Source organism: Lycium ferocissimum, chromosome 4 (genome assembly GCF_029784015.1).
Source record: "Lycium ferocissimum isolate CSIRO_LF1 chromosome 4, AGI_CSIRO_Lferr_CH_V1, whole genome shotgun sequence".
NCBI lineage: Eukaryota > Viridiplantae > Streptophyta > Magnoliopsida > Solanales > Solanaceae > Lycium > Lycium ferocissimum.
In genome coordinates this window covers 34221543-34232386 of record NC_081345.1, presented here as the reverse complement: position 1 = coordinate 34232386, position 10844 = coordinate 34221543, and the positions used below count along the sequence as shown (strand labels likewise).

The 10844-nt window shown below is 36.5% G+C and overlaps 2 protein-coding genes across 3 annotated transcripts; both read left to right on the top strand.

The window, feature by feature from the left end:
* The first annotated feature begins 1049 nt into the window (after positions 1–1049).
* LOC132052467 (probable serine/threonine-protein kinase WNK3) lies at positions 1050–6957 on the top strand. Of its 2 annotated transcripts, none has more exons than XM_059444028.1 (8): positions 1050–1353; positions 1950–1987; positions 2439–2666; positions 2756–2979; positions 3092–3249; positions 5252–5402; positions 5501–5638; positions 5721–6957. In XM_059444028.1, the coding sequence occupies exons 1-8, from the start codon at positions 1261–1263 to the stop codon at positions 6542–6544; spliced, it is 1854 nt and encodes a 617-aa protein (XP_059300011.1). In that variant the 5' UTR covers positions 1050–1260; the 3' UTR covers positions 6545–6957. The 2 variants fall into 2 exon arrangements, with proteins under 2 accessions (XP_059300011.1, XP_059300010.1); XM_059444027.1 differs by having other exon boundaries at positions 1051–1353; positions 5252–5435.
* A 1325-nt stretch (positions 6958–8282) lies between these two features.
* On the top strand, positions 8283–10048 carry LOC132052468 (elongation factor TuB, chloroplastic). Its single transcript, XM_059444029.1, has one exon. The coding sequence runs from the start codon at positions 8381–8383 to the stop codon at positions 9824–9826; it is 1446 nt and encodes a 481-aa protein (XP_059300012.1). The 5' UTR covers positions 8283–8380; the 3' UTR covers positions 9827–10048.
* Positions 10049–10844: the final 796 nt, after the last annotated feature.

The window sequence follows — 10844 nt, the reverse complement described above, 5'->3', positions numbered from 1 at the left end:
GGTACAAAATGAAGCATAATCTCACAGGTGGGATATCCCACCTTATCCCACTAAGGTTGGGATAATTTTATCCCATCTGGAAGACGGGATAAAATAATCCCAAAAGGTGGGATAAATTAGTCCCGGGACTATTTTGGCTGCCTACCAAACGACCACTAGTATATAATCCTGGGACTATTTTGGCTACCTACCAAACGACCACTAGTATTATTATTTAGGCAGTCAAATATTTTTTTATTTGTCGACACGTCTTGTTATTCAAACTTGTGTAATGTATTCTGCTGATTCATTTGGTATTGTGACATATACAGTCAAACCTCTCTATAACAACATCGTTGAGTCCGAAATTTTTTAGCTGTTATAGAGAATGGCTATTATACACCTATTACAGCATTGATATTTAAATAATATTTCGCTGTTACAGGCAAAAAAGATGCATAAAATTTAGTTTTTATTTTTAATTGCCAAATTTTAAGTTTAATCACACTTTGTATAATGAAAGAAAATCATTTGATGATGAAAATATATATATTCATATAATATTTTTTGTTGTAATAGTGTATTAAATGATCAAATATTTGATCAAAATCTCTATACTTAATTATTAGTAATCATAAATATTTTATTTTTATAAAGATAGTTAATTATTATATTATCATAAAAAGAAAATAGCTGTTATACGAGGAATAATTTACAAAAATGAAGGCGTGCTAGACTGCTAGTAGAAAATATTTTAAAAAAATTCTTTAAATTATCCTAAAGCTGAAGTGATGTGACTCTTGTGTCCCCTTGATCGAGATGCGTTCGACATTTTTGTGTCGGGCTTGAGTTCGCATGACAGCATAGTAAATGACCCTAACAAACCCCAACTTCACGCCACACAAATTTGACCCAAATTTATGTAAAAATTATCATAATTTTTATTGTATAATTTTAAATTAAGATAAATTTTGAGAAGAAAAGGTAAAAATAATATTAAATAAATATAAATTATTAAATTTGACCTAAAAAATTTACTGTATTTGCGCCATTGTGGCCAAAAGACCTTTTTTGTTCTTTATACGTTTCACCTCCTTTATTTTGCTTACATAAATAATATGTTGTTAACTACTGGTTTGGTGGAACAGATAGTCTTCTAGCAATACTGCCTGTATCCCAATTTTGAGACGATCATTGTTTTGGGAATAGTTAATTACGCAATTTCAGATTGATCCAAATTGAATTGTGCTAGGTTTTGGATTCCTTTTTCAATTAATAGGAATGCAGCAGGATTCAGCGTCGGAACAGGAACCGGACGATTCTGAATCTGAACCTGAGTTTGTCGAGCTCGATCCCACTGCCAGATACGGCCGGGTTTCTTTCTTTCTTTCTTTACCCTTTTTTGGCTGCCTTGTATCTTATGCAGTGTCTGGAATACATTTTCAAATTGCTTAGTGGCCTTATTCTGCTTTGTTAATATGATGTGACTGAAATATGTAGTGTGAAAAATATTAAAGTAACTAGTTAATTTGCCAGCGCTTCGTGCGATCATAAAATACATTTTTAAATTCATGAATTATATAATTGATACAGAAGAGAGAGAGTTTTAAGCACAATGATAAAAAAGAACTTGATATTGAGAAAAAAATTCATCGTATCGAAGTTAAATTTAATGAATCAGAAAGCTTGAAAGTATTGAAAATTATACATAAATGGAATAGTGTGAAATGATTTTGGAAGTCTCAAATGGAAAAAGAATCATATAAATTGGGACAAAGGGAGTATTTCTTTTTGTATTTTCCTTGTTCCCTGGTTCTGTTTTTCCGATGTTGTATTCTTTCTGACTGCTTTGCTATTACTGTTGTCACATAGCTGGCTAATTTTCGTTAGGTTGGTGTGTATTTGATTAGCTATTACATATATTTGATTCTGCATTGTAACTATGGAGTTGATTGTCTTGTTATGTGCAGTACAAAGAGGTTTTGGGAAAAGGAGCTTTCAAGAAAGTGTATCCTTTATTGATTGCCTTCATGTGCATAATGCTACGCTGCCATTTCATTTCGTTGACGTATTTGACGGGATAAGGAATATAAGATGTTAATTTGAATGGTACTCCTTTTGTTTCAATTTATGCGCTTGTCGGGCATGGATTTTGAGGGGAAAAAAGGATTTTTGGAACTAGTGAGTCTTAAACATGTCATGAGATTTATATGGCTATAAAAATATAGAAAATGAGAAGTTTACGTTAGATTGTTTCCAAGTATGGAAATGTGCCATTTTTTCTGAAACACAGTGATAAGGAATTAGTTGCCACATTAAATGAAACAGAGGGAGTATACCAGTAGTAATGGAAGAAAATATTACAGTAATAGTTGAAAAGTTAGATTAATTGAGAGAACATTAATGAATGTTGTCAAGTGCTACTCTTGTCCATTCTTGACTTACTATCGGTAATATAGTTACCGAGCATTTGATGAATTGGAGGGGATTGAAGTAGCTTGGAACCAGGTTAAAGTGGCTGATCTCTTGAGGAATTCTGTGGACTTGGAGCGTCTGTATTCTGAAGTTCATTTGCTTAAAACCCTCAAGCACAAGAATATCATAAAATTCTACCACTCGTGGGTTGACTCAAAGAATGAGAATATCAACATCATTACTGAAATTTTCACTTCTGGGACTTTAAGACAGTATGGCAATGTGTTTTTTTTTTCTTCTCCTACTATTCATATCTTTGAAATATTGAATTATGGACTACTCTTTCTGTATGCTCGTGAAGGTACCGTAAAAAACATAAGAAGGTTGATGTGAGAGCACTTAAGAATTGGTCTAGGCAGATATTGGAGGGTCTCTCATATCTACACGGTCATGACCCTCCAATTATTCATCGCGATCTTAAGTGTGATAACATTTTTATCAATGGTAACCAAGGGGAGGTTAAGATTGGTGACTTGGGACTCGCTGCAATTCTTTGCAAGGCCCGTGCTGCTCATAGTGTCATTGGTGAGGTCCTACTCTGCTTTTCTAGTTTTTGTGACTATCCTCAAGGTTTCAGTTGGCTGTTCATTGGCGGTATAGATGGTTCTGAAAAATGCAATTCTATATTTGATCTCAGGTACACCAGAATTCATGGCGCCAGAACTTTATGAAGAGGAATACAATGAGCTAGTAGATATCTATGCCTTTGGTATGTGTCTGCTGGAGCTTGTGACTTTTGAGTATCCTTATGTTGAGTGTGCCAACGCTGCTCAAATATATAAGAAAGTGACAGCAGTAAGAATTTATGTCTTTCTTCTTTCTTTTTGTTGTTGTCCTTCAAGCTATGTAACATGTTATTGTATGTTCACAATTGTTGATAGAGATATTTCTTGGGATCAATGCTGTGAAGCAGCAAAAGTGATGGAAAATGTTCTAATTGAGAGTTGTAATTAGGTTAAAAATTGTATATATCCTTGCATTGCATAACTTAGGCTTCAATCCTTGAGGAACGATGACACATCTATGGTCTTACATGATTGTTCCTTTACTAAGCACTAGGTAATTATCCATTGGTATCTCCATGTGCAAAGAGTGTCATACAAATTGGGAAAACAAGAAAATATAAAAATTATAATATAAATGCCAATCCCTAAACTTGGTTTATTTGTCTAGAGTGCTTTGTCAACATTAAGAATCACTGGCCCCTCCTCTTCCCGGGGACAATCTTGAAAGGACTTTCAGTACTTTCCGATTATCAGTTTACCTCCAAATACCGTCCTCACCTTAGGATTTGTATCTGAATGTCAATTTCTTTCTTTAGAATTGCTCCTGTTGCAACATCAACCACCTTACTCCAACTGAAATCTTGTCAAGCACACTCTTTTTTCCTGTCTAATAAGTAAATCCTTTTTATTCTCTTAGTACTAATTCAGCATTATCTATTATCTAATCAGGTCTTCTATCTTGAATAATGTGGTATGTACCTTGATGTATCACAAATGCATTGTATTGTCAGGTTATTTTAGTGAAGATGAACAAAATATTCGAGTCCAATCAATCTGTGGACTTGTGTGAAATTTCATTGTGATTATTACGTGCATGGTTCCTATTGTTTGTTTCATTTATTGGAATCATGTGTCGTTGACAAGAAATAGATATGACATGACTCATGGCTAAAGAGAAAGGAGCAAGGCTGATCAAATGGGGGCTTAATTGTTTGATGTGCACTAAACTTAAACTAAAGTTAAACATGCTAACGATCAATTTTTCCAACGATGAATGGAGATCTTGATCTAGATCCCCTGGCTAGCATGGCGTTGAAGGTGTTAAAATGAGTTTCAGCAACACACACAATATTTTAAGTGGTAATGAGAGCAGTGGTTGTTTGACTGAAGAAATAGCAACAGAGATACTCCAGTAAGATCATGAGGGGGTAGTGAGGGTGCCAGGATGGTACTGTGACAGGAAATGAGCTTTGCTGTTGAAGGTGTTAAAATAACTTCCAACACCTAAGGCGGTAAGTAGTACTAATTATCAGTAGTTGTCTGGTTGACGGATTAGTGAGAGACTTATAAAGGTGGTAGTGAAACGAGGGAAGAAAAGGTTGTGGTTGGATTTAGAGTGTATTGGTGTTGGAGATAATTTACCAGAAAAGGGAAGAAGCATATTGAAATGGCTAGGTTTTGGTGATGTATAGCTCTCCTCTCTCTCAGGGGAGCAGGAGGTACTCAAAGTAGCAGCACTTCGCACATCACTTACCTCCATTCCATATGTGTTCGTTTTGCGTCATGACATGTTTTCCAGTTGTTTTCAAGGGGAAATATCTTCCCATCACTACCTGCTGCATTTTGAGCACTATATTATATCAAAGTGATATGAGACCCACTTCACTCCTTGTCAAATCTCAAATTATCACTATCAAACATTAGCCTCTACTTGTGGGGCTTACTTTTTAGTTGGCATGCTGTTTAATTTCAACTCTTTTTTAATGTTGTGCCAGGTCAAGATGAGACTATTTAACGGGATTGAGGGAGTGCCTTATTTTATTATATTAGATCATTACTCAAACAAATCCATGAGCCTTAATACAAAATCGGCATAAACCTTATTTTTGTGGTGGAGGGGTTGGGGGGTTGGGGTTGCTCTATTGAGTGGAAAGAGGAAGGGGGAGCTTGGTATATCCTATATATTGTGTGATATTCTTTAACTTTCTGCAACTCTATTTTTATATCTTTCTTAATTTCATCTTACATACTACATGGCTAAGATTCTGATTTTACCAATTGCACCTATGAAGGGAATTAAGCCTGCCTCATTGGCAAAAGTGAAGGATCCAAGTGTTAAAACCTTCATAGAAAAATGTATCGCGGAAGCTTCTGAGCGATTGCCTGCTAAGGAACTATTGATGCACCCCTTTCTCCTTTCAGATGAGGATTCTGGAAACGTAGGTCGGTCTTTGAGCTTCAATTCCAGACATGCAGGTAACACGTGAACACACCTTTTTTAAAATGTCACTTAATTATTGACTTTTGTGGGATCTTTACAGATATAAGTGATGATCACTCAGATAGTGGAAAAAGTACAAAGGACCCTTTGCCCGAGGGAGGGAGAGATTTCACAGTGCAGGGCCAAAGGAAGGACCTAAATACAGTATTTCTGAAACTTCGAATAACTGATTCAACAGGTTATTGTTTCCTCCTTGTTTCTTTTGTCAAGTTCAGATGCATCTCTGAATTAGTTGTATAACAGTTAAACTGTGGTATCAGGTCATATTAGGAACATTCACTTCCCCTTTGATATTGAAGTTGATACGGCTAATGCTGTTGCTAGTGAAATGGTCGAAGAGCTGGACCTGACAGATCAGGATGTTTCAGCAATAGCAGAAATGATTGATTCTGAAATTCGGTCATACATCCCAGATTGGGCACCAAGAGAAAACTCTAATCACATTACTGATGAAGTTGCTTCCGATAGCTGTACTTCTGGAGTCCGAGATGGTGTTTCCCCCTTAACAATTGATCCTGCTCATTCGGGCAGTCTTGTGTTGGAAAGACTTCCTTCAGGTAGAACGTACTGGTCTGATTCACCAAAAACGGCCAGTAATGCCAGCTCTCCACTCAGACCAGGGCCTTCAAACACGTCACAGACCAATTCACCAACTCGTGAAAGTAGCTGGACAGAAGAAAATGAAGAATCACATGTCATCCTGAGAGAGGGACACGAAGATTATGAAACTGAGGCTTACATGGATGATGATGCCGGTGTTCACCATGATTCTGACTTTTGTGACAATGATCATTCTGCGGATTCTAGTTATGCAAGCAGGCCTCATTCATCAGAGGAAAGAAATAACATCATCAGCAACAACTACTCAGCTGATATCAGACAAATCGCTGAGGAACTCGAGAAGCTGCATGATCAGCAGCAAAAGGAGCTAAATGATCTCAAGAAGAAACATCACTCAGTTATCTCAGATCTTCTAAGCAAGCTTCCTCCTGAGGTCCGTGGCATTTATGGTCACAAAATATCTTCCCATAATGGTTGCTGCTCTACTTGTCCTGAAGACTCAAGTTCCTCTTTAAAGATGTAAGTTGCTGAACCGTGAGTAATTCTCTGATTGTACCAACGACCTGACTTACCCTGAAAGGTTTCAGAAATATTCCTGAATGCTGAAATTTTTTATTGTTGCTGACAACGGTCACGTGCAAAATTGAGAAACTAGAGGGGATAAGCATGGACCTATCTTTAGATGCAGATTCAGCTCTGTCAATGTTAATCAGTTCAGGGTCAGGAATTGAGGTAATATTGAAAGAGGAGACAGGGAAGTCATTCATCGGAGATTGGTGGCTCCATTTGCTTTCTAAGTTACTGTTTAAAGAGATACAAGTTTCTCATTCGCACGAGTATGTACGATGCAGTGCAGCTAAAAACAGGTCCTTGAATTGCATGGAATGTATACTTGTACATATTTACCTGAGTATTTAGCTTTTGGCAATTGGTTGATATTATGCCAGTTAATATATACCAATGCAAGTTTCTTTGAATTTATCGTTGGTGGTCGTTAAATCTGTAAAGAAATAACATTATTTGAATAATTGTACTGTTTGCCGTTGTCTGAGTTTAAATATCTATAAATTATTCCAATTTAGATGCCAGAATTTTGTCTACTCTCATTTTTATCTTATTCTTCCCTGAGAGCTAAACATGTAGCGTGTATTTTCTGTCTTACGTTTACCTATTCTAAAGCTTTTCTATCTATTAGTGTTTCTATGTGGTACTAACTTTTGATTGATTCTCTCAGTCATTTTTATCAATTAACCCGCTATCATCAGGTAAATGACAAACACCATAGAACCTTATCCTATGGGCTCGATTTAGATCATTGGTGTATAGTCACAGTTATCATAAAGTTTTATTTACTCTTATTGTTCTCACACTTTTAGCCTACTTACGATTTCTGTATATTTACTATGAACACTTTATTCTTCTTTTCTAAGCACACGTTACCATATTTTTTTTGGCAACCTATTGTGATTTTCTTTGGGTCAATAAATATCATGGAAAATTTTCTTTTCCTCTCTGCATGAATTTCTGGCAATCTTTACCGCAAAAATATAAAGGTTGTTGCAGATTTAGCATGTATGATAATCATTAAAAAATGAGCTCTTACTTGAGGGAGAAAAAAAATTACTTTGAAACATAACAAATTTCACAGGTGTTTGGATATAAACTGGTTAATATTTAAAAGAACATGGTAGTTAAAGTTAAATTGAAAAGAGTAGGTGAATTGTGCCTGAACAGGAAAACACAGTTAAAGTTTTGTGAGTAAAAGCTTCTAAAATTTGTTTTTTCAAACTTACAAATTTTATATTCAAGTTGAATGTTGAAATAATGGGCTAGTTTAATAAATAAAACATAAAATTGCACGTTTTCTCCTTAAATGGGCTGGTCTTTAATTTTTGCTCTTTAGCATGCCTTAGAAACCGAAGTCATGGCAGGACATAACTTGTGAAAGATTATAATACGAAAATATAAATTATGCCCGTGAATGTTTATTTTTGGTTATGAGGGGCATAAATTAATACCAGCCCAAAATAAGGGAAAAATTGCAAATGACCCTAAATAAAGTTTATACGAAGTAATTACCAAATATTATTTTGAAATTTTAGAAACAAAATCTATAAACAAATTGCTTCACAGAAATCCCATACCCCTAATCCCCAATGTTGCAAGTTGCAGCCCACTATTGTGTCAGTATATCATCCAAGAAAGGTCCCCCAAATGGCTAATATATGAGAGGCCCTCTTGCTTCCTCCTCATTATCTTTATCCTTCTCCTCCTATAATTCTTTCCACCACAATCCTCACTTCCCCTCTTTCACTTTCTTCTCCAAAACAATCCCATTTTCAGGCAAAAAAAAGCTTCCATGGCTTCAATTTCAGCAGCTTCTGCCACAGCTGCAACAAAACTTGTCTACCCTTCTTCAGGTAGCAGTACTAGCAGTGCTTCTATTCTTCCTTCAAACTCAACAAAATCCCCTAAACTTATCCTTTCATCTTCTTTTACCCCAACACTTTTCCTCAACTCACCAACCACCACCCCTTCTTCTTCATCCGTCCGTCAACACAGGTTCACTGTCCGTGCAGCACGTGGCAAATTCGAAAGAAAGAAACCCCATGTTAACATTGGTACAATTGGCCATGTTGACCATGGTAAAACCACTCTAACAGCTGCATTGACCATGGCGCTTGCCTCTTTAGGTGGCTCTGCCCCGAAAAAATACGATGAAATTGATGCTGCCCCTGAAGAAAGAGCTCGTGGTATTACTATTAACACTGCCACTGTGGAATATGAAACAGAAAATCGACATTATGCACACGTGGACTGCCCCGGGCACGCTGATTATGTTAAGAACATGATTACTGGTGCTGCTCAAATGGATGGAGCTATACTTGTTGTTTCTGGTGCAGATGGACCAATGCCACAAACAAAAGAACATATTTTGCTAGCTAAACAAGTTGGTGTACCGAATATGGTTGTTTTCTTGAATAAACAAGATCAGGTTGATGATGAGGAGTTGCTTCAACTTGTTGAATTGGAGGTAAGAGAGTTGTTGTCAAGTTATGAATTTCCTGGTGATGATATTCCGATACATTCGGGGTCTGCTCTTTTAGCTTTAGAGGCTTTAATGGCTAATCCTTCTATTAAAAGAGGTGAAAATGAATGGGTTGATAAGATTTATGGTTTAATGGACTCTGTTGATGAGTATATTCCTATTCCACAAAGACAAACTGAATTGCCTTTCTTGATGGCTATTGAAGATGTTTTTTCTATTACTGGTAGAGGTACTGTTGCTACAGGGAGAGTGGAAAGAGGGACCGTTAAGACTGGAGAAGTCGTCGATATAGTTGGGTTGAAGGACACTAGGCAAACTACAGTTACAGGGGTTGAGATGTTCCAGAAGATTCTTGATGAAGCAATGGCGGGAGATAATGTTGGGTTGTTGTTGAGAGGTATTCAGAAGATCGATATTCAAAGAGGAATGGTGTTGGCTAAGCCTGGAACGATTACTCCACACACAAAGTTTGAAGCTTTGGTGTATGTGTTGAAGAAGGAAGAGGGTGGAAGGCATTCACCTTTCTTCGCAGGTTATAGGCCTCAGTTTTACATGAGGACGACTGACGTGACCGGAAAGGTTACTGCGATTATGACTGATAAGGGGGAGGAATCTAAGATGGTTATGCCTGGTGATCGTGTAAACATAGTGGTTGAAATGATTATGCCGGTTGCTTGTGAGCAGGGTATGAGGTTTGCTATTAGGGAAGGAGGAAAGACTGTTGGAGCTGGTGTTATTCAGAAAATCTTAGAATGATGAACTTGCAGCAGCTGAGCATCTCTTTTCCATTGAAGTTTTTTTTTTAATCCATTGTCATATATTGCGACTTTTTGGTTACTTTTATTATGTCTTAGAATCTTACTTTAGTTGAAGTATCCTGTTTTTTTATCCCTCAATCCTACTGAACTTTTGGAATTTTTCGCCAGTCTTGTGTTTCACTTTTTGTTTGCTTGAAAGGAATGATATCATTTTCTCTCATGCACTTTATTTTCCTCAGCTTAGTAATTTGAGATTCACTGCTTGGACTATTCAATTCAACAAAATTGATTGCTGATAGAAGAACACAAAAGAAAAAGTAATATGCTTCCTTAACCGCTGCGTTCTGTTGGATAACTATAAGTAAGACATCAGCTGGCGAATAACTGAACTTCTGTATGGCTGATATGAATTTATTTGCATTGCTTATGATTGGTATTCAGTGTTGTTTGGTTTACAATCTTTGAGCAGAACATTGATAGTTGGTTCATCTTGGATTTGAGGAGGACTCACTGGCCTTTAGATTACAAAAGCAGTGAATAATATGGCATATGTGATGTTGAATTGATGAGGAATTTTGGTCTTCATTGACTAACATGAATATCTTAGATATTACATTATGATAGTCACATACACTTTTTGCTTTGTTATCTTCAGAATAGAATGGTCCATTTTCTCATCTTTCAGGCCTGTTCCTCCTATCATGCACTCTTTGATTTCAGTAATTTCCTTTTTTTCTTTCGCGGGCGTATGTGGATACAAGGGCGTATGCAGCATATTAGGTGGGGGTTCACCTGAGCATAAATATATGTGTAAAAATTTATCAAAATTGCAATATATAGTAACATAAACCCATAACTTTTTACAACGGTTCAACACTAAGAATCTTAACAAATCACGGATCCGCCTCTCGGCGCGGATAGATCCGCCTGTGTGGATAGGTAGCCAACTGGTCAATATATGTGTAAAAATTTATCAAAATTGCAATATATAGTAGACATAAACCCATAACTTTTAA

Excerpts from the sequence above, each read along its gene's own strand:
- LOC132052467 (XM_059444027.1), top strand. The coding sequence starts at position 1,261 with ATGCAGCAGGATTCAGCGTCGGAACAGGAACCGGACGATTCTGAATCT. Across the intron at positions 1,354-1,949 it reads CCACTGCCAGATACGGCCGG|TACAAAGAGGTTTTGGGAAA; the intron begins GTTTCTTTCTTT and ends TGTTATGTGCAG. Across the intron at positions 1,988-2,438 it reads AAAGGAGCTTTCAAGAAAGT|TTACCGAGCATTTGATGAAT; the intron begins GTATCCTTTATT and ends TCGGTAATATAG.
- LOC132052468 (XM_059444029.1), top strand. The coding sequence starts at position 8,381 with ATGGCTTCAATTTCAGCAGCTTCTGCCACAGCTGCAACAAAACTTGTC.